The sequence below is a fragment of the Eretmochelys imbricata genome, chromosome 11, assembly GCF_965152235.1.
Source record: "Eretmochelys imbricata isolate rEreImb1 chromosome 11, rEreImb1.hap1, whole genome shotgun sequence".
In the NCBI taxonomy this organism is placed as follows: domain Eukaryota; kingdom Metazoa; phylum Chordata; order Testudines; family Cheloniidae; genus Eretmochelys; species Eretmochelys imbricata.
In genome coordinates, this window is record NC_135582.1 from 62,764,742 (window position 1) to 62,792,527 (window position 27,786).

General features: G+C 41.8%; 1 protein-coding gene and 1 long non-coding RNA gene across 6 annotated transcripts in view; one reads left to right on the plus strand and one right to left on the minus strand.

Moving 5' to 3' along the window:
* ZDBF2 (zinc finger DBF-type containing 2) overlaps positions 1-15,271 on the plus strand; it is a 39,463-nt gene extending 24,192 nt beyond the window's left edge. For all 4 annotated transcript variants that reach the window (XM_077830087.1, XM_077830084.1, XM_077830085.1 and 1 more), the window contains one exon: positions 1,307-15,271. In XM_077830087.1, coding sequence (XP_077686213.1) covers positions 1,307-4,070 — 2,764 coding nt within the window. In that variant the 3' untranslated portion in view covers positions 4,071-15,271. The remainder of the gene's footprint in view (positions 1-1,306) is intronic.
* A 4,030-nt stretch (positions 15,272-19,301) lies between these two features.
* LOC144272179 (uncharacterized) overlaps positions 19,302-27,786 on the minus strand; it is a 38,450-nt gene continuing 29,965 nt past the window's right edge. Inside the window, exons 2-3 of one of the 2 annotated variants that reach the window (XR_013347502.1) lie at positions 22,102-22,540; positions 19,302-19,632 (exon numbers count right to left, since the gene is read on the minus strand). This is a non-coding gene — a long non-coding RNA (uncharacterized LOC144272179). Of the gene's footprint in view, positions 19,633-22,101; positions 26,328-27,786 lie in introns of those variants that run through there. The other variant, XR_013347501.1, reaches the window with a different exon arrangement.

Genomic DNA, 27,786 nt, shown 5'->3' on the forward strand with positions numbered 1-27,786 from the left:
TGCTTGCTCCTTACTCCACAGATTTGCTCCCTCTGTGGAACCCCATAATGATATTTGCAGAGTCATATTTCAGAGAACCACTCTTAAAAGAAGAGTTTATGTACAAAGATGCTTATAAAGCACTGTACAGCCGCATGATTAGTAGATCAACTATACATTTATATAGTATACATTATAAAATAACTTAATTGTTCTTTATAAATCAATGGGATTAAAAGAAGAAAAATATTTTCTGTTCCCTTTCTCTGCTATCATTTGTAGAATAATGATACTAATATGTTTTTAGCCATTCTGAAAAGCTCCCTTCTAGGAGAGGGTGAAAATAATATCTACCTGATCCTTTATGGCAGGGGTGGGCGAACTACAGCTGGTCAGACCTTTTAATCTGGCCCTCAAGTTCCCACCGGGGAGTGGGGTTGGGGGCTTGCCCCTCTTGGCGCTGCTCCCGGGAATGTGCCAACATGTCCCCCATCCTACGCATAGGAGCAGCCAGGGGGCTCCGCACGCTATCCCCGCCCCTCCCTTTGGCTGCGGTTCCTGGCCAATGGGAGTTGCAAGGGCAGCGCCTTTGGACAGGGCAGTGCTGCCTGGCTGCTACTCTGTGTAGGAGCCAGAGGGGGGACATGCTGCTGCTTCCGGGAAATGCTTGAGGCAAGCGCTGCCTGGAGCCCCGCCCTGATCCCCCTCCCGCCCTCCAAACCCCTTGATCCCAGTCCAGATTCCCCTCCTGTCCACTCCAAACCCCTCATCCACGGCCCTAGACCAGAGCCCTCACCCCCTGCCCCAACCCTGATTTCCCCCTCCCGCCCTCCGAACCCCTCAGTCCCAGCCTGGAGCACCCTACTGCATCCCAAACCCCTCAACCCACCCCCTGCTCCAGCCCGGAGCCCCCCTCACACTCTGAACTCCTAATTTCTGGCCCCATCCTAGAGTCGTCCCCCCCCCCCGCCCCCAATCCGGAGCACTCACCCTCTCCTTCACCACTACCCCCAATTTCTGAGCATTCATGGCCCACCATACAATTTCCATACCCAGATGTGGCCCTCAGGCCAAAAAGATTGCCCACCCCTGCTTTATGGAATCAGACAAATGCCCAGTTTGTCTTGTCTTTGGGGTGCTTTATGAAACATTGTCTTTGTTTCCTTTCTTTTCTTGAAGCTTTGCTTTGTAAAGCACTGTAGGTAGTGATTTGAGTTTGTTCTTAATCATAATGCACTATACTTAATAATGGTTATGGAACTCTTAATTCCTCTGTTTGAAAAGCTTTAAATGTATTTACAACATTTATACAGTTTGTTTTTTCCAGACCAACATATGATGACATGCCATTTCCCACCTCCCCAATGGTTCCCCGGGATGTTTTCCTGCTTCCAGAAGAGGAGAAAGAGGTGGTAAGAAGCATACGGGAGATGCCTGGCACAGACAGTGAATCCATTGTTAAATCATGCTCCCCTTCTCCTTGCAGATCTCAGGAGGGCATAAAGTCAATTTCTGTGCCACAGACATTTATCCAAAAACTAAAGATGGGACAGGAACACATCTTAGAAATATCCCAGCAAACTTTGGACATCTGTAGCAATGAGAAAAAACATACAGTAACGGATGGTGCTCAAATTGCAAATAGTAGCTGTGATGGCCAGTTTACAGCTGTGAGCCCAGTATCTCACCATTTGCGTAGCACTCCTTTATGTCACAGTTCTCCTGTTAGCCCTGTAATTGCAAAAAATATTAGGTACTCAGCAACATCAAATTTGATTCCAAGTAGCAGATATGATCACATGCAGAAGGATGTATGCCATAAGGATGGATTATTAAACACAAATCCTAATCCTGTTCTGGCATCAGTCCACCCAAAAAACCCTTCATTTTCACATCAGAATCCTACCTGCAACCAAGGCAACTCTTCATATATTATCTCAGGTCAATCTTTTTTTAAACTAGATCGTTTACAATCTCAGGATGAAACTTTGGTGTCTGACTTCTGTCTCAGGGATCTTGTGGTAACTAGCAACTCACTAAGTTTTGGGGCATCCCCACAGTTAACAAGAAACAAAGATATCAAGGTGAGCAGGGTTGATGAAACTTCAGTAGATAGGATAATTGAAGAAGTCATTCTGAAGTACTGCCATGGAGCTCCACCTAATAAGTTGTCGTGCAAAGATGAAGAGAGTAATTCCTATTTAAATATTTCATCACTTCTGGATCACAGTAGTCTAGAGGGCTCTGAAATGAGTTTTAATTGTGAGGCACCTATTTGCTCAGGAGCAGGCCTACCCAAGGCAGCTACAAATGATATAGAATTCCTAAAAGAGGTCCAAGTAAACCTGGAAGATAGAAACTATGGAACCCAACTTAGTTCTGTTCTAAAAGGTGGTTCAGTGGAGCAAACAGAAGCAGCAACACAGGATATAATAATTCATAATGAGGAACCAGTTCTTCCAGCTCTGCCTCATGTGCCTCCTTCATTTGTGGGAAAGACGTGGTCCCAGATAATGTACGAAGATGATATAAAAATTGAAGCACTTGTGCGTGATTTCAAGGAAGGTCGTTTCCGTTGTCATTTCAACAGTGAACCCTCTGCCAACTGTACGGGGAAGAGGATGAGGAAGAAGCAGAAAGATGAAAGGAAGAGTGACATTGTTACAGGTAACAGAACAGAAACTTCATCAGTTAAAGCATTGCCAGAATTTAATGATGCTGTAAGTGGTGGTTCTGATTTTGATAACTTGTTGGCCTCTGATACACTATGCAACCCACAAATACTTCAGATACCTAGAAAGAGGACGTGGCGCCTTGCTTCAAGATGCCAAGTGGTCAAAGTCAGCCATGGAACCCAAACCAGTTTAGTGAACTATCCAGTAGTAAAAAGAAAAATCATTAGAAAGGAGTCTGATCCACCAGATCAGAAAGCAAACATTATTTGGTCAGAGAATGAAAGAATTTCAAACATGAAAACCAGACTATGTGCCCTCAAGCTTCCTGAAGCATATACCAAAATTATGAGCCCTCTGCAGCCCAAGACAGTGGTTTATGTCCTTTCATGTCCAGAGATTAAACAATATAAAGGCAAACCCATAGATGCTCCCAAAATGAGGAGAAATCACAACTCCACAGACAGCAAGGACTCTGTAAGGTACAGATACAAACAATGTTCTCTTAAGTATTATGACCCACTGACCAATCGAATTCTGAAAACACCTCCCAAGAGCACAGTTAGAGAAAAAGCCAAAAAGCCCTCCCATGTTCGACAACTGTTCAGGAGTCTAAGCCTCGATGCAAACACGAAGAAACAATCTGATACGCAGAAAGAATATACACCATCTAAATCCTTCAATTGGCCAGGCTTCTATAGTTCCTCTTCAGCGGCTTTCCTGTCAGATCCAGTTAAAGGGAATGATATGAATTCAAGTGTGAGGACCGATGGATCTTCCATTTCCACAGAAAGGTCTGATTTTCCGGTATTTGTTCACTCAGAGAAGTCCTATAAACACTTAGTCATTTCACCTTTCAACTCCAATCAGTCTCAGATAGAAGGAGATGTTAGATTAACCCCAATTAATAGCAGGGTTGCCAAAATACCTTTGAAGTCAATCAGGAGCGAATGGTTGGAGAGGGAGAATTCAAAGACAATGTGGAAGCGGAAAGAAGGCACTAGTAAGGAACCAGGTTTTTCCAAAAAGGCTTCAGTACCCATGTCTGTCAATTGTGGCCTTGTGAGAAGAGGAAGTAGAGTAGCCCCATGCAAACAAGCATCCAGAACTAAAAAGCGAAAAAAGGAGCAGATAAGAGGGAAGCTCTCCTCTTGTGCCCAAAAATCTTCTTCTGTCTTCTCCATCCATAGGCACCAGACAAGGAAACCTACTTTGGGAAAGCACCTCAAAAAGGAAAAACTTGATGCTAAAAAGCTAAATGTTAGGAGGAAACCCAGGAGGACGTTTTTGAACTCTACAGTCATTTCAGGGATTACTGAAAAGAGGCAGAAAATCACAGCAGGGTCTTTTCCGAAGAAGCCAGAACTAGCTTCTTCCAAAGTTAGGAGCTGGGAGATAAGGGTCTCCCCAGCATTGTGAAATAGCCCTCTGGAAGAACTTCTAGTATACCTGTATTGGGAGGCTGTCTTGTTTTACCAATAGATAGCTAGCCAATAAAACAACAACAAACTTTTACTTACCCAACACCTGGGAATAGGCTGAGGAAAAAGAGAGTGAACAGAAGGTGATTATACAAAATCCAGGTGATGTGCCAGAACTGCAGATACAATGGATCAAAGGTCCAGTAATAAACTACTGTAGCAACAAACTAATTTCATGTTGGAATATGGGCACACTACATATTGCACTGTTTTTCTTTGAATGATGGTCCCTATTGAATTCCACTGAGAATTTGCATGTGTGCCATGCGTCTGGAGCTGGAGAGTTTGAATTAGTAGTGTCCATTGGTCTGCGCATGCACCCTTGCCTTGCGGATTCATCCTAGGTGATAAAGGGTCGGATGGACGGACTGCATCTCCAGTTCCTTCTCAGAACTGCATGGTCCAAGTCAGAGCTGCTAATGTCCTCTCGTCTCTGATGCACTTTTAAAAGAAAAATGTTTTAGAAATTGTCTATAGTTAGTTTTTTATTCTGCTGTCATTACTGTTTCTTAGGTAGTTAAGTTTTTAGTAATAGTTTTTGTAGGATTTGGACTTTTGGGGGAATCTGTTTTTTTTTAATCCCCAGCAACCCCACACACCAGTGCTAGATTATGCCAAAAATGCCAGGATTCAGGATTTGCACTTCCTGCCCCCGTTTTGTTCTCCATCAGCAATGAGCACCAATGCTGCTTCTACTGCTTGGGAGAAGCCCATATTTCATCAGCAGTATCTGCCAGTCCTTCCCAAGTCATACCTGAGAAGGCTGGGCTGTCCTCCTCAAGAAGCACCTCATGGAGGTCACCATGAGACTGCAGTTGGACCCAGTCCAGTGACCCACCCCTGTATATCTGCCTGAGAAACCCAGTAGTGTGCCTCCAGCCTCAGAGCTTGAACCTGGCTCTGGTGGTACCGCTGCTATGGACCCCATGCCAGGGCCTAGTTCGGAGGCAAGGAAGCATGCACATAAGCATGGAGGTAAGTCTTCCTCCAAGCCAAAAAAGAATGATGTGCCTTCCATGAGTTCCAGCCACAGAGAAGCAGCGTGTTCCAAGGTGTCCACGTATGACACAACTTATGCAGACCAACAGATTTGCCAGTACAGAGAACCAAGCTGCACATGCCTTCAGTGTCAGCTTCCTTTAAAACAAGGGATCCACCACTTCTTGGACAGTCTTCTGCTCTGGTGCTACAGAACAGGAACCGCTGACACAGGGATGCTTGGAGAAAGCACCGGAGTCACATGAGCGGTTTGCCGTGGCGGAACCAAGATGTTCGCACCTTCCTCTGCCACCTGCACCTAGAAAAGCAGTGAGAGATAAAAAGGCATCTTTTAAAAAGTGGAAGTCAAATCCTAGTGAGGTAAATAGAAAGGCGCATAAACACTGCCAAATTAAGTGTAAAAATGTAATAAGAAAAGACAAAAAGGAGTTTGAAGAACAGCTAGCCAAAAACTCAAAAGGTAATAACGAAATGTTTTTTAAGTACATCAGAAGCAGGAAGCCTGCTAAATAACCAGTTGGGCCCCTGGATGGTCGAGATACAAAAGGAGCACTTAAAGACGATAAAGTCACCACAGAGAAACTAAATGAATTCTTTTCTTCAGTCTTCATGGCTGAGGATGTTAGGGAGATTCCCAAACCTGAGCCATCTTTTGTAGGTGACAAATCTGAGGAATTGTCACAGATTGAAGTGTCACTAGAGGAGGTTTTGGAATTAATTGAGAAACTTAACAGTAACAAGTCACTGGGACCAGATGGCATTCACCCAAGAGTTCTGAAAGAACTCAAATGTGAAATTGCAGAACTATTAACTATGGTTTGTGACCTGTCCTTTTAAATCAGCCTCCGTACCCAATGACTGGAAGATAGCTAATATAACATCAATATTTAAAAAGGACTCTATAGGTGATCTTGGCAATTACAGACTGGTAAGTCTAACATCCGTACCAGGCAAATTAGTTGAAACAATAATAAAGAATAAAATTGTCAGACACAGAGAAGAACATATAAATTGTTGGGCAAAAGTCAACATAGTTTCTGTAAAGGGAAATCAGGTCTTACTAATCTGTTAGAGTTCTGTGAAGGGGTCAACAAACATGTGGACAAGGGGGATCAAGTGGACTTAGTGTACTTAGATTTCCAGAAAGCCTTTGACAAGGTCCCTCACCAAAGGCTCTTACGTAAATTAAGTTGTCGTGGGATAAGAGGGAAGATTCTTTCATGGATTGAGAACTAGCTAAAAGATAGGGAACAAAGGGTAGGAATAAATGGTAAATTTTCAGAATGGAGAGGGGTAACTAGTGGTGTTCCCCAAGGATCAGTCTTAGGACCAATCCTATTCAACTTACTCATAAATGACCTGGAGAAAGGGGTAAACAGTGAGGTGGCAAAGTTTGCAGATGATACTAAACTGCTCAAGATAGTTAAGACCAAAGCAGACTGTGAAGAACTTCAAAAAGATCTCACAAAACTAAGTGATTGGGCAACAAAATGGCAAATGAAATTTCATGTGGATAAATGTAAAGTAATGCACATTGGAAAAAATAACCCCAACTATACATACAATATGAGGGGGGCAAATTTAGCTACAACAAATCGGGTGAAAGATCTTGGAATCCTTGTGGATAGTTCTCTGAAGACGTCCATGCAGTGTGCAGCCGCAGTCAAAAAAGCAAACGGGATGTTAGGAATCAGTAAAAACGGGATAGAGTATAAGACGGAGAATATCTTATCGCCCTTATATAAATCCTTGGTATGCCCACATCTTGAATACTGCATACAGATGTGGTCCCCTCATCTCAAAAAAGATATACTGGCATTAGAAAAGGTTCAGAAAAGGGCAACTAAAATAATTAGGGATTTGGTACAGGTCCCATATGAGGAGAGATTAAAGAGGCTAGGACTTTTCAGCTTGGAAAAGAGGCGACTAAGGGGGGATATGATAGAGGTAGATAAAATCATGAGTGGTGTGGAGAAAGTGAATAAGGAAAAGTTATTTACTTGTTCCCATAATATAAGATCTAGGGGCCACCAAATGAAATTAATGGGCACCAGGTTTAAAACAAAGAAAAGGAAGTTCTTCACACAGCGCACAGTCAACCTGTGGAACTCCTTGCCTGAGGAGGTTGTGAAGGCTAGGACTATAACAGGATTTAAAAGAGAACTGGATAAATTCATGGAGGCTAAGTCCATTAATGGCTATTAGCCAGGATGGGTAAGGAATGGTGTCCCTAGGGTGGAGATGGATGGCAGGAGAGAGATCACTGATCATTACCTGTTAGGTTCACTCCTTCTGGGGCACCTGGCATTGGCCACTGTTGGTAGACAGGATACTGGGCTGGATGGATCTTTGGTCTGACCCAGTATGGCCATTCTTATGTTCTTATAAGTCTGATCTCCTGTCTGGCACTTGCCACAGTCAGGCCCCACTTGGATGCCTCCTTCTGTGGATTGCACACTTCCAACGGTACTGCCATTGGAACCAGGATCTGAGTTCTTTTCGTCCTTGGATTCTGACAGAGCACGAGAGCTGCCCATTCCCTACTTCCAGTATGAGTACCCAAAGGGACTGCCAGTGGAGTGGCAATACCGCCCCCCCCCAACAACAGAGAAGCCACTGGTTGCCTTCAGCATGGGGCCCTCCGCAACATCCACAGGATCAGTCTTTCTGGCCCTATTGAGGGTCCTGATCTCACTACCTACTCTCAGAACTTTCCTGTTCCACGTGGGAGGCTTTGCCTCTGTCCCCGTTGGGGCACCCTTGAGCAGACGCTCTGAACAAGTTATGGAGGATGAACTACTCAGTCCTGTTCCAACGGTACCGCTGGAGCAGGAATGCTTCCCTTCATCCTCTTCAAATGCTGCAGTCACTTCAGCCTCCCCCTTGTCTCCTGGTGATTTTTGCCAGTTCCAAGAACTCCTGCGAAGAATGGCGGACGAGCTTCATAGTCCACTGGAGGAAGTACAAGACAAGCTGCATCAGTGCCTGGACATCTTTCATTCCTTGGTACTGAGCAGGGTTGCCCTACCAGTCAACAAAGCTATTCTTCAGCCAGCTTGAATGGTTTGGCATACCCCAGCCACTTGCACACAGAGAAGAGATACTACATACCAACCCAGGGGTCAGAGTTTTCTTTCCCCACCCCAATTCTCTCATGGTGCAAGCAGCAACGGAATGCTCCAGACAGCAACATCTGTGCTCCACCCGACAGATAAGCAGGGCAAACATTTAGAACTTCTGGGATGCAAAGTCTTCTCTTCAGCAAGCCTCCAATTCCAATTTCAAACTACCAAGCCTTGATGGTCAAATAACAATGGTAAAGTGAGGGACTTCACTGAAAAGCTGCCTCGCAAGATTGAGCATGTTTCCAGTCTATCCTTGAGGAGAGTAAGCTGGTGGCTAGAATGGTGCTTCAGTCGGCTGTGAATGCTGCAGATACCACTTTATGCTCAATGGCCACAGGCATTGTCATGCGAAGGGAATCATGGCTTCACTCATGCAGTTTTCCCAGAGATGTGCAGAATACCATTGAATCATAGAATCATAGAATATCAGGGTTGAAGGGACCTCAGGAGGTCATCTAGTCCAACCCCCTGCTCAAAAGCAGGACCCATACCCAATTAAATCATCCCAGCCAGGGCTTTGTCAAGCCTGACCTTAAAAACTTCTAAGGAAGGAGATTCCACCACCTCCCTAGGCAACGCATTCCAGTGTTTCACCACCCTCCTAGTGAAAAAGTTTTTCCTAATATCCAACCTAAACCTCCCCCACTGCAACTTGAGACCATTACTCCTTGTCCTTCCATTGAGGACCTTCCTTTTGATGAGTCACCTGTTTAATCAGAAAACCAACAAATCCCTCCATCCCTCAAGGATTCCAGAGCCACACTTAGATTGCTGGGTATCTATACACTTGTACGCAAGCAAAAATTCTACTGCCCACCACCCACAGTGATTCACTTCTCCCTAGTTCTTCCATCAGAGGCCATATAAACCTCCTTGTAAGTGCCAGAAGACCCAACGAATCCCACTCTCCAGGCCCGGCTTCTCCGTCTTTGTCGTCTTCCATGCAGTCCTCTCCAAAGCAATATTTCTGTGTACCACTAGAGAACTGTCAACCACCAGGCCCTCTGCCATGGAACCAACCCACCCCCTTTCGGGGGTCATCTAGCACTCTTCTTACCAGCTTGGAGTGCAATAATAACTGATAAGTGGGTCCTGGATGACATCCACTATGGTTATACAAGTTACCACACTACTTCATCCAGATCCCCTGCCTTGATCCCTTTTCAGGGACCGCTCTCATGACAGCATCCTTGCCCTAAAAATAGACTCTCTGCACTGCAAAGGGGAGCAATAGAGCACATTCTTCCGAACTATCAGGGCACAGGGTTATTCCACTTACTTCCAGGTACTCAAGGAAAAGGGTGCCTGGAGACCAATCCTGGACCTACGTCACTTCAGCCACTTCATCTGCAAGCCCAAGTTTAGTATGGTTACCTTAGCAGCCATCACACCTTCTCTAGAAAAAGGCATGTGGGTTTACGGCTCTATTTTCACATAGACATCCATCCAACCCCCAGGAGATTCCTGAGGTTCATGTTGGGTCCTCAGCATTTTCAGTGCAGGGTCCTACCATTTGACTCACCACTGCTTCCCAGGTCTTCACCAAGGTTTTCTCTGTCATGACAGCCCACTTCAGGCATACAGGGGTCCTTATTTTTCCTCTTCCTCACACTCAGTGGAATACAATAAGGACCATGACTTGAAGAAGAACAGGTTACTTACCTGTAACTGGAGGTTCTTTGAGATGTGGGTGTCTATCTGTATTCCACTTTCCCCTCTGCTGTGGATCTATTCGATTTGCGGTGGAGAAGGAACTGGAGACGTGGTCTGTTCGCTCCACCTTTTATCGCCTTGGACAAATCCATGGGGCAAAGGAGGGGTGCATGTGCAGACCAAAGGACACTACTACTTTCAGTTTGTCTGGCTCTGGACTCATGGCATGCATGCATAAATCCTCTGCAGAATACAGATAGGGATCATCCATCTCGAGGGTAAGTAATCTCCTCTTCTATTGTGTAAAGTTACAGAAATTGTGTATTTGTTTAAATTAAGCACTTAGGACCCTATTTACTACACTTCAGTGCACCATCACCCTTTACAGGAGACAAACTGAGCTTGAATTGTATCATATTGTATTGTGTGATACTAAATACAGTGCATTATGCTGCATTAGACTATAATAAAGTATCATGTAGAATCAACATTATTTATTGTGCCTACCTTTCCTCACAATTGTAAAGTGTAAAAATATGATTAAACAATTGTGCTAGAAATTAAATGGAGTAATATTAAGTTGTAGGGAATATGTATTTGTGTTTGTATGTGTATATTCACACCTAATTACACATACAATACATTTTCAAGACTGTTTCAACAGCAGTTTAATACAGTATGATACAAAGCAGATCACTGCAATGGTGTCTTCAACAAATATACGATTACAGTATTGTAGCAAGTTGTGTAATTTAGTGTTTTTCTAAAACCATGTCCAGCTTTATTGGACAAAACTAGAGCACTGTGGACTTTCACTCTAGCAATAATGAATGGTGTTGGTAAAGAAATAATCTTTCTAGTGCTATACAAGCAACATGGATGGTCCTAATGAAACCTCAAAAACCAAAAGAAATTTAGAGTTAAATCTGAAAATTTAGCTTAATGGTTTGTTTCATAATTCACCTTCGCATTCTTGAATAGATCAGAGAAAAAGTTTGTACTAGTGAGTGTGAATAGCAGTGGGTTATCCTGAATTTCAGCCTTAACTGTGAAGCCCTTTTGGTTTTTTTGTGTATTTAGCGCAGACCTGTTTTTACTTAAACTTAGTTTACTGTAGTTGAGAGTTTCCTTCCTTTTAAAACTTAGTAAAATATTTTTAAAAACAATCTAAGGCCATGAGAGTTTAGTCAGCTAAGGACTATTTTGTAAATACTTAACTGCAGTTTTAAAATAATCCTACTCCATACTGACTTATGGTTGGTTATTAACAGTCTTAACAATTCCACATATCTCTAGGTGGGTCCCTACCAAATTCACAGACATGAAAAACACACCTTGGACCGTGAAATTTGGTCTCCCCTGTGAAATCTGGCTATTGTAGGGTGGTCACAGTATTGCCCCCCCCCTCCCCCCCCGGTTATATTTGCGCTGCCTTCAGAACTGGGCGGCCAGAGAGTGGCAGCTGCTGGCCAGGCGTCCAGCTCTGAAGGTGGAGCTGCCACCACCAGCAGTGCAAAAGTGGGAGTGGCATAGTATGAGTGGGGTCATCACTTGGGGGCAGCAGAGCTGGCCTTACGGTGGGCGATGTGGGTAATCTTCCAGGGTGCCATGGTCAGGAGGGCACTGTGCTCTCACCCCCGTCCCCCCCACTAAGACTGCTTTAACCTCCAAGCACTGGGCCCAGAGCTGGGGAAGGGTAGGGCTGTGGGAGCCCCAGTCGGGGGCTCCTACCATGCGCTGGGTTCCAGCTCCTAGTTCTGGCTAGGGTGGGAAGGGATGGGACTTCCTCTTCTTCTGCACAGGTCACACCACCTCTGGGAACCTCTCCGGGCTGCAGGAAGTTCTGTGGCTGCTGGCTGGGAGCCCAGCTCTGAAGGCAGCGTCACTGCCAGCAGCAACATAGAAAAGAGAGTGGTAATATCATGTCATGCCACCTTTACTTCTGTGCTGCTGCTCCCTTCGGAGCTGGGCTTCCAGCCAGCAGCCGCCACACTACGACCACCCAGCTCTGAAGGCAACAGTGGAAAAGCCCATAGCCTTTTTTCTTTTTAGAACTATTATAGTGACAGCCTCTTTTGTCAAGGCATGGTTAGAATTTGCAGACCCCGATCCTGCAAATACTTCTGCACTTTGAACTTCACCTGGGTCAAGTATAGCATGTACTTATAATATCTTCAGGATCAGCACCTTAATTTGCAGATTTACAACTCAATAAACCATACAAAATTGTTTGGAATCTTCTGAAATCCATTTGAAAATTAAACAAAAAATAGCAGTAATTTGGAATGGAAAATACCCATCTAGCCTTATTATACATCTTCTTGCCAGTGCACAGGATGATTGTGCATATGCAAAAAGAAAAAGTTTAAACAACTGGTTTATTTGCATTTTTCCAAAGTGCCCATGGTCACTAGTTTGAGTTAGAGACTTAATGGACTTCAAAATATTGGTTTTAAAAAACACCATTTTTGAGTTTTATTAAATAAAAAAGCACCATAAACAACTAATAGGGTTTTTTTAAATTAATACTCTTGGCATCTCTTCTTTTGATGCATGTGCATAATTCCCATGTTAAATAAGAGGTTGCATGTATTTACATCACCAGAGATTAGATTCTTTTATAACTCATGGTTATTTTTTTTTAACCTTTGAAATAGCTTTTATTTTCCCAGAGGCCTTCTTATACACTTGTCAGTTCAAGACAGAATCTTAGGACCATGTTATAAATCACTGGAAATAAGGGTTTCTTTTTTAAAAAAAGAAAAACAGCTGCCACTGGTAGCCCCATTAACTAATTGTGCCTCTATAATTTGATATTTTGTCTAATAATGTAACTGGTTTTTTAAAAATCAAAGTTGTAAAGGAAAGATTTTTATAGTAAAGTTAATTTTTAAATAAAAGTTTTAAAGCAAAAGGGTTTTCTTTAGAGGTAAACTTATGTCTTAAATCGAAGTGTTAAACTAAGTTAGTACCTTAGATTTCATGCTGACATATATTTTTATGGTATAAGAATGTCCTCTCTACCTAACCTGTTCTGACTCGTTTTCGGATACGCATAGTTCTGTTTGTAAATGGGGTTTTGTGCACATTCTACTTGAGAACAATTGTGTTTTTATTTATATATATATATAAAATTTTTTACGGTCAGTAAATGGACTGTCCTTCATGTTATCAGCTGTAAACTTGTGCTTCTCTCACATACACAACTTTCCCTTGGAACCTCGTAATATCCACATGTTGAAGACTTTATAATATAAAAAATGTTATGCATTTTTGCATGAAAAGCCTTTTGTAAATAGGGCCCTAAGTCAGTGATTTTTTTAACAAATTAAATAATTGACTATATTTAAATAAGAGTTTAAATAATTATATATTTTCCTTTAAAACCAGTATGAAGAGTAACAGCTTATTTTTTTAAAGAAAAAAAAAGTACTTGGAGTATAAGTTTTGGAAAACTATTGCTGTAATAGTGGCAAAATCACATTTATTGTATGTAAAAATTCTTTATATACCTGACTTCTGACTGTTAAAGACCTTTTCTGTGCATGCTCACTGAATATGAAAGAAAGAGAAAACAATGACATCAGAGGTAAATATAGAAACTCGGAAAGAAAGCTGAGGGGAGGTCGTGGCAAAGGATGCTCAGAGGAAGCCAATGTGTGTGTGTTTGAGGTCGGTGAGAGTCATTTGTTTAAAAAGAGCAGGGCTGACATTTTCAAAGTGGTTGAGATGTGTTCCCTAGATACACATCTCCCATTAAAATGAATGGGTCAGATTCTGCTACCATTATTCATGTTAAATAGTACCTTATTTCATGAATAGTCCCACTGAAAACAAAAGACCTGAATAAAGATGGTAGAATCTGATCCAGTGAAAATGGGGGAAGGGATGTGAGTGAAATTCTGATCATGTTGAAGGCAATGGAAATATTCCTTCTGACTTCAGTGCGGCTAGGATTTCACCCAGTGTATCTAAATCATTTGCATACACTGAAAGCCTCAACCCAGATTCATGCAGGGAAGCAAAAAAGGGGGAATGGCCTGGGGGGTGGTATTTTTATAGAAGTGGTCTTTTTTGCTACTATTCATTAAAGTAAATTTAGTGAAAACTTAGACTAACAGCCGAAAGAGAATAGTTCCGAGCCCTGTTTCTTGGTCCATGTTATATATAATTGACTTTTACACATTTTTTTCACATTTCATTGACTAAAACAAATTTGTGACTTGTCTGACTTCCCTGCCATGCTCTCTCCACCATTTAAAACCTGGCTTTTCTTCCCCACTGAAATTTTTATTATTATTTTTGTTTATTTGCATTACTGTAGCATCTGGGGGCCCAATTGTGGACTTGGATCCCATTGTGCTACGTCTAAACATAGAACAAAAGGATAGTTCGTGCCTCAAAGAGCTTACAATCTAATATAAACTTAGCAATTTCCCCCTCCAATTCTTGTTCTGTTTTGATTTTTTCCTCTCCAGTTCTTTCTAGCTAATTTGCCTGTATTAATTTGTATATGATGTTCTCATGACCATAGTATCAAAATGTTCCTTTTTGAGGCCCTGATTCAGAAAGGTATTTAAGTATGTGCATAACTGAGTGAACAGAACTACTCAGAGTTACACATGTATTTAAGTACATTGCTGAACTGGTGCCCAGCTGGGTACTGTCATTTTGTGCTTAATATTTTCACATTATTTTTCTTATCTTTATTTTGAATTTTCTCCTTTGATGCTGTAATTCTTTCCCTCTTTTCAGTCTCTGACTCTTCAGTCACTTACTGTTACTGTTATTACAAACTCACTTTGTCTTATGTGTTGATTGCTGGCCTTGTGCAATGCTGCAGTTTGATGGCTTTTCCATTTTATTAATATTTTTCTTAATCCTACTGGTTTTTCAGATTTCCTGTTTTTGCCCATTTCCCCTTAAGGCATCTTTGTTTGCGTTAGCTCCTTTTTGCATTTTCTGCCATTAAATTTTTTTACTTTCTATCTGGAAACAAATAACAGGAATGTCTAGTATGGGACCAAATGAACTAAGAGTTATTCCAGAAGAGGAGAGAACATCCTAACAATTGAATGCCTGTTTATAATTATGGATTGGATTGGGAAAATAAAGTAAAAAATATATCATTTTGTAATGTATGCAGAAATTTGTTTTGTGCTGTCAGTTGATTTGTTATAAATTACAGTATTTTAGATCACCTCTTCCTGGAAGCTTTCCAGTGGCATAGGTCTGAGCATGCCCAGAAAGCAAAGGTTTTCTTTCTTGTTTGTTTTTAATGTTTTACAGATATGAGTTTGTTCATTCCTCCAACCACAAAACATCACAAGTCCTGTTCTAATAAAATAAAGACTGAATTTTGCATTTTTGTTAGTTTCTTTATTCATGAAATATGATTTAATATATCATCAGCTGGCACTATTTATTCTGGAGAGATCAACACAATTTATTCTTTTTCCTAGACAACCTCTTGTCTCATGGCTGGCCCAGTCATAATTGATGTGGACATTCATAGTCTCATAATTAGTGACATCCTGGCCCCATTGAAGTCAAAGGGAGTTTTACCATTGACTTCAGTGGAAACAGGATTTTACCCCAAGCTCTTGGGTTAATGACAGCAATTGCTTACATTGAAAGATAATATTTTTAGGATAGCATTTAATATATATTCTAGGTGTTTTCAGCTGCTAAAATGCATTTAGAGATTAGGAGTACCAGCCCCCTATGACCTGCCAGCTCCCTGCAGACCACCAGCCAGTTCTCCACAGGCCACCAGTGGCCCATAGACCACAGCTTGAGAACCTTAATTTAATGAGCTAGAGCAATGTTTTAGAGGTGTTACAATTTTATGTAGCCTTCCATCTTGGGTAGGACCACTTGGTATTACTCTGCAATCCTGTAGATCAAACTAGAACTGACCATGGAAATAGATGAACCAAAAGCACCTCGTGCATAAATACTTCGTTTTTCTGGTAAACAACAGAATTTTATATCTTTTATCTGGTTATACTGATTAAATATCTTTATACTCCCTGCTGCCATACCTCACTAAGAAGATGTGCTCTTGTAGGGTCTTACAAACTAAACTGTGTCAGGTTGGATCAATAAACAGATAGCAAGCTTTTAAAGAACATTGCAGAAAACAGTGGTTTGGTTCAGTAGGTGGTACTCCTTCTTATGGCCCCAAATTCATTACTGCACTTAAGCATGTGCAGAAGGTTAGGCATGTGTTACAGAGTTTAAGGCTAGAATGGAACACTAGATCATTTTATTCTGATTTGTATATCACAGGCCACCAACAGTACCTAGTACCCACACACTAAACCCAACAACCAAAATGAGACCAAAGTGTTACAACCCATAGGAGACTAGACTATTATGTGCCACAAGAAGAGAGTAGGACTGGGTGAGGTACACCAGTGCTCAAGGCCTCTGCAATGGCAGGTAATTGGTTCAGTGAGACATACCCAGATAATCCTGGCAAGTGATCTGCTCCCACACACTACAGAGGAAGGTAAAAACACCCAAAATACTCTACCGCTCTGGCATGGTGAAAAATTCCTTCCTGATCCCACATATGACTATCAGATCCCAAGCATGTGAGCAAAAACCAACTAGCCAAGCACTTAAAGAGAGAATGCTTAGTGCCACCTTAAGGGTTTTGTTGAATCAGGGCCTAAATTGTTAGTGAACCAATGGCCCAGAATCATGATAGGAGGCACATTTGGAGGTGCCGTCAATGAAATAGAAAACAAAAGTATTGACCATATGGTCATCAAAGGTCCAATTATACTTTTGTAAATGTAGAGGTGCAAAACCTGTATCCTAATTCTGACTTGCGTAATGATATTTGCATATGATATTTGTAAGCTATTAAAGGTGGGGACCACCTTTTACTATGTGCTTGCACTTTGTATCCAACTCAGTGGCCCTGATCCTGGTTGGCGCCCTTGGTTGTCACAGTAATACAGATAATCATATCCTTTTAGTTTCAGCTGGATACCGTAGAATTCTTCAGTATCTGTCCCAGACTCTTATGTAGAGCTTCTGTATGCTGCTAAGCAGCTGTTTCTCCCCTCCGCTCCCAGATATCAAACTTATTTTATGTATATTAATTAAAGTGTCGAGGGGTCCACTGGTGGGAGAAAAAGTACCCATATAAGTTCACTATTATATGCACTGTGGTCAGAGGCCAGGTGATTTTAAAGCTGTTTCAGTCTGTCATTGCATTCCCTTCCTAAGGTGCAGAAAAACGTAGTCAAGTCTCCTCTGATTTCCCCAAGAAATGAAAAAGGAGTAGTTGATAGTATCATGTACTACAGCTGGTTAGTTTTCATACTTGCTGTTTCATTTCCATTTAAGAATTAGCATGGGTTGCAATTTAAAATGTTGGGCTTAACCTGTTTAAGGACTAGCATTGGGGCAATAATATTGTACAAATATATTACAGGACCAAATCATGTCCTGGCCAGTTCATCAAGGGGAGCAGAGATGCTGCTTTATCCTCTAGGCCATACACACGAATAGTTAGTGAGAGTCATACTCGCTCCTGAATGCACAAACTACAGCCTTGTGGATGTGATACGAAAGCAGGACCCACTTCTTAACACACTCTCATGTTGTGATGAGGAGAGGTTCTCTACTTATTTTCCTCACTCTGTAACCTTGGTACCAGAGCAACAGAAGGCAGGAGTTAGCCTACTGGATGGTTAGAGAATCTGTTGACTTGAACATAGTAAAAGTTCAGCCAAAACAGAGACTAAGAAATGTCCAACATCCAAATAAATCCCCATGGTAAACTCCCTGCTCTACATCATTTCTAATTCAGCTCTTTCGTGCTCCCAGTTTGTTATTTTACATAAATTATTTTACTAAATTTAAGTTTACTTAAATACTAAGTTATTTTACTAAATTTAATAATTAATCATTTTTACTGTCCATGTCATCCTTTCAGCCCCTGCTATGAGAGAAAACTAGCTATTCTGAGGGGCTGCGTCACATTTCTCTGGTTCAGAGTTAAAGATAAAAGTATTAAAGCAATATGCTGCCATCAACGGACTTTGCTGAACATTTAAAGCACTGTAGTTACAACTTTGCCCTGACTAATCAAGACTAAGTAGTCGCATGCTTAACTGGTGGTGGAAACCCTTGTTTAAGAGATTAGAATCTAATATCCTAAGTTATGGATACAATTGAACATAGACTTACAAGTTTTCCATGACAGATGTTTATGGGTTTTAGATTCGCCAGTGTGTCTCTTTAACACCACCATATTTTTCAGTTTGTTCTAGAAAGCTGTCATTTTTGAGTTGTTGCAACATACTGTACCTGTTTTATTGAGTGTGAGGTCAGGATAATGTTGCAGCCAAAGTCAGCATATTTTCATATATATTTTTATACCTTCCATAATGAGTTAATGTTCATACAGTGCTTTGTGGATGTAAAGAATTCTGTAAGTGGTAAGTATGGTTATCAAGAATTATTTTAACATTTCATCCGTTTAACACTCTCTCAGTTTAGACTTTATTATTCAGTGTACATCACTTATGAAATGCCATAGCAGAAATCCTACTCTCTTATACGGCACATCTTTGCAAGTGTGGCACATTAATTATCTTGGGGATTCCAAAAGGACAGTATCATGAAGCTCAAAGTTTTTTAATGTATTTATTTATTTGTTTATTTTTGGACTCTCCATTTTTAAAGCCTTCTTAAAAGCTTGAAAAAGATCTCCATTCTTCTTTTTCTATTTAGCATATTCTGCCTTGCAATTTCCCCCTAGTACCTTTCCATTTTTAAATAGAAATTAGCCCCTGATGCAAAGGTCAGATCCAAAATTTCCCAAAGTTTAGGATGAAGGGGTGTCATTTGGATTTACAATTTTGATTCGGCCCCAGGAGGTATGTAATTTTATATAACTATAAGACTGTTCTCTATCCATGTCCCCTTTAAGAATAAGGGCCCCACTATCATGTGTGCAAGGGGCACTCCCTGTCAGTCTAAGATCACTGCTGTGTTACAGAGTGAGTCATGCATGCTCTGCTCTCATGAAGGTTACTGTGACCAGGGGACCACACTGGAGTTACTCTGGGTGAACTGCAAAGAATGGGGCAGACAATCCCCAAAGCTGGTATTCCAATACTTAGATTTACCATGCCAGCACAAAACAGCTTCTGTAATACCTCACTGGTCACCCAGAAGCCAACAACACAGTTCCCTTAAAGCAACCCAGCCTTAGGCCTCCACCCAGACACCCAAGTCAAATATGATGAGGATTACTGAAAATCTTATTCATCATATAGGAAAGTTCTACCAATCCCAAAGGATCAGATTCATTACCTCCCAGGTTAATGAATATTCCACATCTTACCCAAATACACACTTACAGCGAATTCTTATTAACTAAACTAAAATTTATTAAAAAAGAAAAGATAGAGCATTGGTTAAAAGATCAGTATACATACAGACATGAGTACAGTTTTCTTGAGATTCAGATTCATAGTAGAGATGGTGAGCTTTGTAGTTGCAAAGAGTTCTTTCAGAAATAGTTCATAGGTTATAGTCCAATGTTTATATTCATGGTGATTCCAGGTTAGGATTGGAGATCTCAATCTTATGACTTACTCTTCCCCTGCATGAAGCATCAAGCAGGTCTGAGATGAAAAGGATCAGGACCCCAGACATTCTTATAGAGTTCCAAGTCTTCTTTGACAGCTTGGAGTCCTCAGGAGAACAATAGGCAATTATGGGGACTTTGAAATACACCTATTTCCTAAGCATCACTAGTAATTAGCTATATGGATTAACATAAGTCAATTGCCCGTTTTCTACCATTCTCAGGTGATATGCTATACATTTCAAAGAGAGATGACTACAGTGATATTACTATGGTTGCAATTCATTTAAATAAAAGGAGTACTTGTGGCACCTTAGAGACTAACAAATTTATTTGAGCATAAGCTTTCGTGAGCTACAGCTCACTTCATCAGATGCATGCAGTGGAAAATACAGTGGGGAAATTTTATATACACAGAGAACATGAAACAATGGGTGTTACTATACACACTGTAAAGAGAGTGATCAGGTAAGGTGAGCTATTACCAGCAGGAGAGAAAAAAAACCTTTTGTAGTGATAATCAAGGTGGGCCATTTCCAGCAGTTGACAAGAACGTGTGAGGAACAGTAGGGGGAGGGAAAACAAACATGGGGAAATAGTTTTACTTTGTGTAATGACACATCCACTCCCAGTCTTTATTCAAGCCTAATGTAATAGTGTCCAGTTTGCAAATTAATTCCAATCCAGCAGTCTCTCATTGGAGTTTTTTTTCTCTCCTACTGGTAATAGCTCACCTTATCTGATCACTATTGTTACAGTGTCTATGGTAACACCCATTGTTTCATGTTCTCTGTGTATATAAAATCTCCCCACTGTATTTTCCACTGCATGCATCCGATGAAGTGAGTTGTAGCTCATGAAAGCGTATGCTCAAATAAATTTGTTAGTCTCTAAGGTGCCACAAGTACTCCTTTTCTTTTTGCGGATACAGACTAACACAGCTGCTACTCTAAAACAGTTCATTTAAATGTTAATATTTCCTTTTGACCTCTGAATCAATAACTATAGTGACAGACAGGAACTCTCTGTTTATATGGCTAACATCTAACACGATACAATTAGTATCACCTTCAATTCTCTAACAATACAGGTTTGCATTTCAAAGTTCTAGCCTATCTAGCATGGAGTGGTCCTAATTACCATTCACATACTTTTCTAATATGTCTCTAATGGTTGACTTTGGATCATTTATTCTGCAGGATGCTTAACTGTTTCTGGCCATGCGTCACACTCTGCTCTCTCATGAAAGTTTCAGAGGATTGCCAAACTTCCATACCATCGTAAGTGTTGTGTAATCCCAGGATGTCTTCTTGATAACTGCCCAGACCTTTTGCAACTCCACAATGTGGGCCACTGTCTTCCTTTGTCAAACTGTTTATCCATTTGTTTAAATTTAGAGCTGGTTGGGAAATAGGTTGGGTTTTTTTAATCCATGGAAAATTTTGATGGAAAAACAAAACACAAATTTTGTCAAAATTTTCCGTGGAAAAGTTTGATTGTTTTTTCACCAAACAACAAAAAAATCCCTGAAATATTTTAGCTGAAAACTGAAATATTTTGCTTTGGAAATGCTGTTGTAGTTCTTCATGGGAACTCTTCTATGGGCCAGGCTTCATGGCCAGACTATATCTCCCATGATGCACCACGACTTCTTCTCATAAGGGGGTAGGGGGAGGTGATATCATTATGAGAAGTCCTTGGCCTTGATGTATCAGGGGAGATGTAGTCCACTTGTGGAGCTTGGCTCACAGGAGAATGGGGACATGCCAAACTACAGCTGACATGCATTACCATTGTGGAAGAACCAAACCGAGATACTTGGTTTTCGGACATTTGGCTTTTGATGAAAAATCAACATTTTCTGAATAAAACAGACACTTGTGAAAAACACCAAGTTAGTAAAAACCCCAATTTTCTGTAAAAAAAACGGTTTTGACAAAACATTTTCAAACAGCCTTAGTTTAAATATTTCACGTTACATCTGTGTTTGCTGGATGTAAATTTGTACTGCATAGTTACTGATATTATTTAAAGCTTGGGTGGTACAACTTTACACAGTCCACATTCCTTCTTTTGCTTGTATCCTGTCTCTTTTCTCTTAGTTCTATGACATTTTTTAATTATTTGTTTTTGAAGTCATTATTTTGTTCTAACTGACCTAGTCCTATCTGGACATGGTAGACATTTTACAACAAATGTAACAATCTGATCGGTTCACCAGGGTCTCATAACTCACTTCTTTTGATTTTGAATATATATCCCTTTTTGCCAATTTGAACTAGTGTGTGCATGCTGGGCTGCCCCTTCCTCCACAAATTGGGTTGCAGGTGGCCGTGATTAGAAAGAGGCTCAGGAATAGAAACTGAAACAAAGGGTGTGTCTGCAGTGGCAAGTTTCTGTGCAACGAGTTATAATGTTACACTTAGAAAATAAAAACCAATAGGATTTTATTCAGGGGATAAGGCAATATGCCATGTTTATTGTGAATACAGAAAGAATCAGAGTAAACAATCAGTTATAGCTATAACATTCCATTCACACACACACAAGTTCTGCAAGGTTGTTGTTATAGTTACCAGCCTAGGGGTTGCTTCTGCCAAGTCACTGCCTAGGTGGCATGAACACGAGGATCGAGCAGGGCCTTGTCAGATGCGCATCCGATGCTCCTGGAAGTTGGTTGCAAATCCAGACCCAAAGTCCTCAGTCTTCAGGATCCATCTTAATAGGGATTCATCCTCATACAAATTTATGGGGTTTGCCTTGTCATGCTGTTCTCATGTTTGAAGTGATAATCCATCACGCAGATGGCACAGCAGTGACAAGCTTGTTGTTATATTGTTCTTCAGTTCTTCAGCCTCGCCTGTCCTTGGGGCGATTGTGGATAGATTCTGGTGTGCCCTCAGGGTTATTGGGCCATCTCACCCAGCACATTCTTCGGCCAAATGGTCCTGAATAGTTGTTTTTCTTATTTTAAGGCTGGCACCTCAATCTTTTATTACTCATCCAAACATACATCTGCAATCACACACTATTTCACTTAACATATTTTCTTATTACATTTACATTTTATTACCTATTCATTCTTGAACATAACCATTCTAAAATAATTGGGGCATGACAGACTTCAATAAGCCCATTCATAGTACTTGTTACATATAAACAAGCAAGATAGGAATGCAAGCGGGGGGGCGGGAGTGTTTAACAAATCTTATTCCTGAGCTCCAGAAAACAAAGTTGTAAACAACAGCTGTCCTTAATGGTTATCTTATCACTTTAGAACAGACTTTCTGTCTTGGGATGTTCTCCTACAATTAACACAGACCGTGTAAACTGATAGGCATGTTTCAATTAGCACAGACTCAGCAGGCTGGCTGAGAGACATATTTCTTTATAATGGTCAGGCCAAATCCGGGGTCTGTTCTGGAATCATTCTTTGTCACATTTTCCCATAACAGAAATGTATTAATTAGTTATTACTTTAATCCAATAATACCACTTTTATTAACGAGCTAGAATTAAACCACTGTTGCGTGTCCACACTGTACTCCTTGTGACTGTGGAGCGCATCCATGTTAGCAGCTCTTGTAACGACAAAGAGAGCAGTGCATTGTGGTAGCTATCCCACTGTGCAATTGGCCGCAGGGTGCTTTGGGAAGGGTTTGCAATGCCTCATGGGGCAGGCACAGCATCACATGATGCAGGTTTCCCAATCCCATTGTTCCATGGGCATCCTACTACATTGCCAGCTGCTTTTCAACTTGAAGTGGAGGTGGGGAGAGTGTGTAACAGAGAGTGTGTGTGTGTATGGATGGGGGAAGAGAGAGTGTGTGTTTTGGAGGACACAGAGTGTGTCAGCATGCTGTCATGTTAGTTCAGACAGCGGCAGGAAGCAACCAACACGCACACACCTCGGCCTCTGTGTTCAACAGCACGGGCATTCCACATTAATGGTTTGCTTTGTGTCCCAGAGCAGATCAGCACAGCATGCAAGGACTGTCAGAAACAGAGCTTTGAAAGCGGAGGGGTGCATGTCTCCAGGGCAGCTAGCCTAATTCAAAACAATGAGCAGAGCAGCCACTTGAGGGATTATGGGACATTTTCAGAGGCTAATTGACTGCTTTCTGTGCTGTAATGTGTTTACACTGCCAATACAGCGCCGGAGCCTCTGCTCTGTAAGGTTTACAACTCTCCTCGAGGTGGATTTTTGCAAGGCTGCAACTGAGGAGTTTCTGCGCACAAAGTGGCTTGGCAGTGTGTACACCTTGGGAGTTACACCGCAGAAAGCTGCTTTACTGCACAGAAACTTGCCAGTATAGACAAGCCCAAAGTGTTCGTTTGCTGACAGTTGCCTGCTCTAGGGTAGGAAACTGCTGTTGTAGCAGGGCTTTGGCTGCATTACCTTTGTGGGATTTTTAGACAATTTTGTCTTGCCTTGTTGCTTGAGCTACCTAATTTGCTACAAGCTATAACATTAGATACACATTTCTCCCTCTCAGGAGAAGATGGGAGAACAAACAACACTTGACAGATATGGAATTACGTTGGTTAATGCACTACCAGAGGGGCTCATATACTACCCAGATGAGAGAAGTATGAAAACCGATACTGAATAGAATGTATGTTGTAAAATGTCTAACATTTCCAGTAATGCTGGACAGGTTAGTTTAGCAAGCTTTCTGTTGCCATGATGATAATTTTTCCAGTCTTCTTCTGCTATATGTCAAGGCTTGATAAATTAATATTTAGAAAAGCTGAAACTACATATAATCCTTATTTTTGTTTTACTTACCTGCCCTGATTATCTCTCAGGTGCCATTTTGGTCTCACTTCTTTCCTACCTGAGCTCTGCCGCATGTCTGTATTGTGAGTACACATCCTGCCTCTTAGTTTGACAGAGGTAGGATGAAAGTCTGACACTTTCTTCTTTGTAATTATCTTAATTTCTCTGACATTCGGCATGTCTACACTTACGGCGGAGCGATCGATCCACCGGGGGTCGATTTATCGCATCTACTGAAGACGCAATAAATCGACTGCCAAGCGCTCTCCCGTCAACTCTGGTACTGCACCGGAGCAAGAAGTGTAGGCAGAGTCGATGGGGGAGCTGCAGCAGTTGATCTACCGCAGTGGAGACACCACGGTAAGTAGCTCTAAGTACGTCGACGTCCGCTACGCTATTTTTGTAGCTGAAGTTGCGTAACTTAGACACTTCCCCCCCCCGCCCCCGCAGTGTAGACCAGGCCTAAGAGATAACATTTTCAAAGGTGCCCAAGTGACCATGGAGCATAAGCCCCATTGTTTCTGTAACAAGGTGGCTTATCCCTTTAGGAGCTTGGAAGCCTGGGCTAGTGAGCCCTGTACAGTTAGTCCCACCCTGCCACACCTGTTATAGCTGTAGGACTTAAAAAGGGAGGAAGCCCAGCAGAGGGGGACCTGAGGGAAAGCTACAGGAGCGGAGCTGGCATTTGTAGTGGGTCCTGGAACAAAGGCTAGGCTCCAGGGCAGGAGCTCTGGGATTGGGAATGAAGAACAGGCAACTGAGGGACAGGAGGAAGTGATGGTTGACTTTTCCCAGTCCGCGGGAGACAGGGGAGCTATAACCTGACTCCGGAATAAGGAAAGGTCCCAGTGGAGGAAAAGGCCTGAGAGCCAGCATGCTGATAAATGGTAAGAAACACTGGTTTAAAGTAGAGTGTGACTGAAGACCAGGAGGGGCAGAAGAAATTTTTATTATGTTAACTTGGGACTGTTGTCAAGGATGGTGTTTATTTTGGACTTGGAGTAGCCGGAAAGGGGACTGAACTCTGAAAGTGACCCAGCTGCAGGGCTGAGCCATGGAGGCCCTTGGGAGAGATGGAAGATGCTGGAGAGGGGAAACTGAGGCAGGTGTGCTGCAGGGTCACTTGATGCCATGAGGAGGTGACCCCATAATAGTCATCCTTGTACCTAAGCCACCCTTGAAATGGGCCTTAGGGTTGTAAATCACTTAAGCTCCTTTGAAAGTTTTACCCAAAATGTCTAATAATTAAGGCTATGTTTTAATCATGGGTATTTTTAGTAAAAGTCGGGGACAGGTCACAGGCAATAAACAAAAAGCACAGTCCCATGACCTGTCCATGACTTCTACTATAAATACTCCTGACTGAACCTTAGGTGCTCTGGGGGCCTCCAGGGCACTGCTGCAGCTCTGTGGGGGTGGCCCAGGGCCCCACTGCTGCTCCAGGAGGAGTGGGCAGCCCGGCTGCTCCAGGGGAAGGGGGACTGCCTGAGGTGCCCCAGCTGCTCTGTGGGGAGGGGACTGCCCGGGGCCCCGGGGCTGCTCCAGGGGAAGGGGGCTGCTGCTGCGGTGTCCACTGGGTCCAGCTGCCTGGAGCTGCCCGAGCAGTGGCAGGTACGGTGGGCCCGGGGTCAGCCACACTGCTGCTGTAGAAGTCCCAGAGGTCCTGGAAAGTCACGGAATTCATGACCTCCGTGACAGACTCGCAGCCTTACCTATAATTATTACTAGTTAGTTATTTCCACCACCAACTAGGTGCTCGAGAGACAGGAAAGCCGACAAGGTCATTGACCAAATGGCTTGCAGCCTAAACACAATGCGTATAAAGAAAAGTCAGGCGGTGAGGAGGATGTGGGATGGGATGGGTTGTGATTGGCTGGTGAAATTTGGCATAAAGTGTATTAGTCCCACAATTTGATGTTACATCTCATGATTCTAACACTTCGCTATGGAGAGAGCTAATGTTATAGTCACAGCTTCCGATGGAATTCCTAACAAAGTCCACACTTTGTGATCACATTGTGACTTAACAGAGGTTTACAGATTTTGTGTGTGTGTGTATATATATACACACACACACACAATATATATATGTGTCGCCAAGAGTTAAACACACACCAAAAAGCACTTAAAGTCAGGCTCCAATGGGAGCTGGTGGGTGCTCAGCGCTCTTGACAACCAGGGCACTTAGGTGCCACAGTGTATATTTAGGAGCCTGACTTGAGCTTCCCATTTTTAAAAATCTTGTCTTTCTATCTAAATACATGTTTGCATGTCTAATACGTAGTCGTCTCTTCTATCCAAAAATCCTAAAGAAAGTGCCTTGTGAACTACCCCAAAAACCAAATAAGATTTTCAAAAACCAGATAAAGCTGCTGATGGAGGAGCAGTTGTAAGGCCATAGCTAAGGTTGCATCAGAATTTTCAGTGTCACAGGGTATCTTGATATGTTAAAAATGGTTGGAAAATAATAAAAAAGCACAATCGAGCGACGATCGTTTTGAAGGAGCTCTACTTTTTTGTGTACTTGTTAGATAGAGGTGACTTTTGTTTTGTGAAAGATTTGTGTTGATGTTTAAAAATGGGTCAGAATATGGATTTGGTCCTCCATGTTTCTTCTTTGTTCTGAATCCTTTTTTATAAACCTGCCAGGGGGAATTTGAGTCAGATTCAAGCTACTAATTAATATGTGTGTGGAGTGAACTCCAGTGTGAATTTTGTGTTTGTATCAGAGGGGTAGCCGTGTTAGTCTGTATCCACAAAAACAACGAGGAGTTCGGTGGCACCTTAAAGACTAACAGATTTATCTGGGCATAAGCTTTCGTGGGTAAAAACCCCACTTCTTCAGATGCATGGAATGAAAATTACAGATGCAGGCATATTTACCCACGAAAGCTTATGTCCAAATAAAACTGTTAGTCTTTAAGGTGCCACTGAACTCCTTGTTATTTTTGTGTTTGTGTGTTGTTGGGGTTTTTTATGGAATTTGGATTTTTTTTAGAACTGCCGGGATAAATATTAAAAGGAAGCTTAGATTCTGACACACATTCTATAGCAAGGGAAGAATTCCATTGCAAATTCTATGTCTGCAGAAATGAGGAACATATGGGATCCTTTCCCATTTGAACCTGCATTAGGTCAACCTTCATAGATTCCAAGGCCAAAAGGGTCCATTGTGATTGTCTAGTCTGACCTTCTGTATAGCACAGGCCTGTGATACCAAATTTTCCCTATGTCTCTGAAGCCAAGCAAGCACTAATGTAGCCATCAGTATTCCTTTTAGATGCCTTGGCTGCGATACCTTGTGAGTTTTCTCCTCCTTCTCTTATTACCAGATAGAATAAATGAACTGATTACGTCTAGTGCCCTACCAAATTCACAGGCCATTTCAATTTGATGGTCATAGGATTTTAAAAATTGTACATTTCATGATTTCAGCTATTTAAATCTGAAACTTCATGATGTTGTAGTTGTAGGGGTCCTG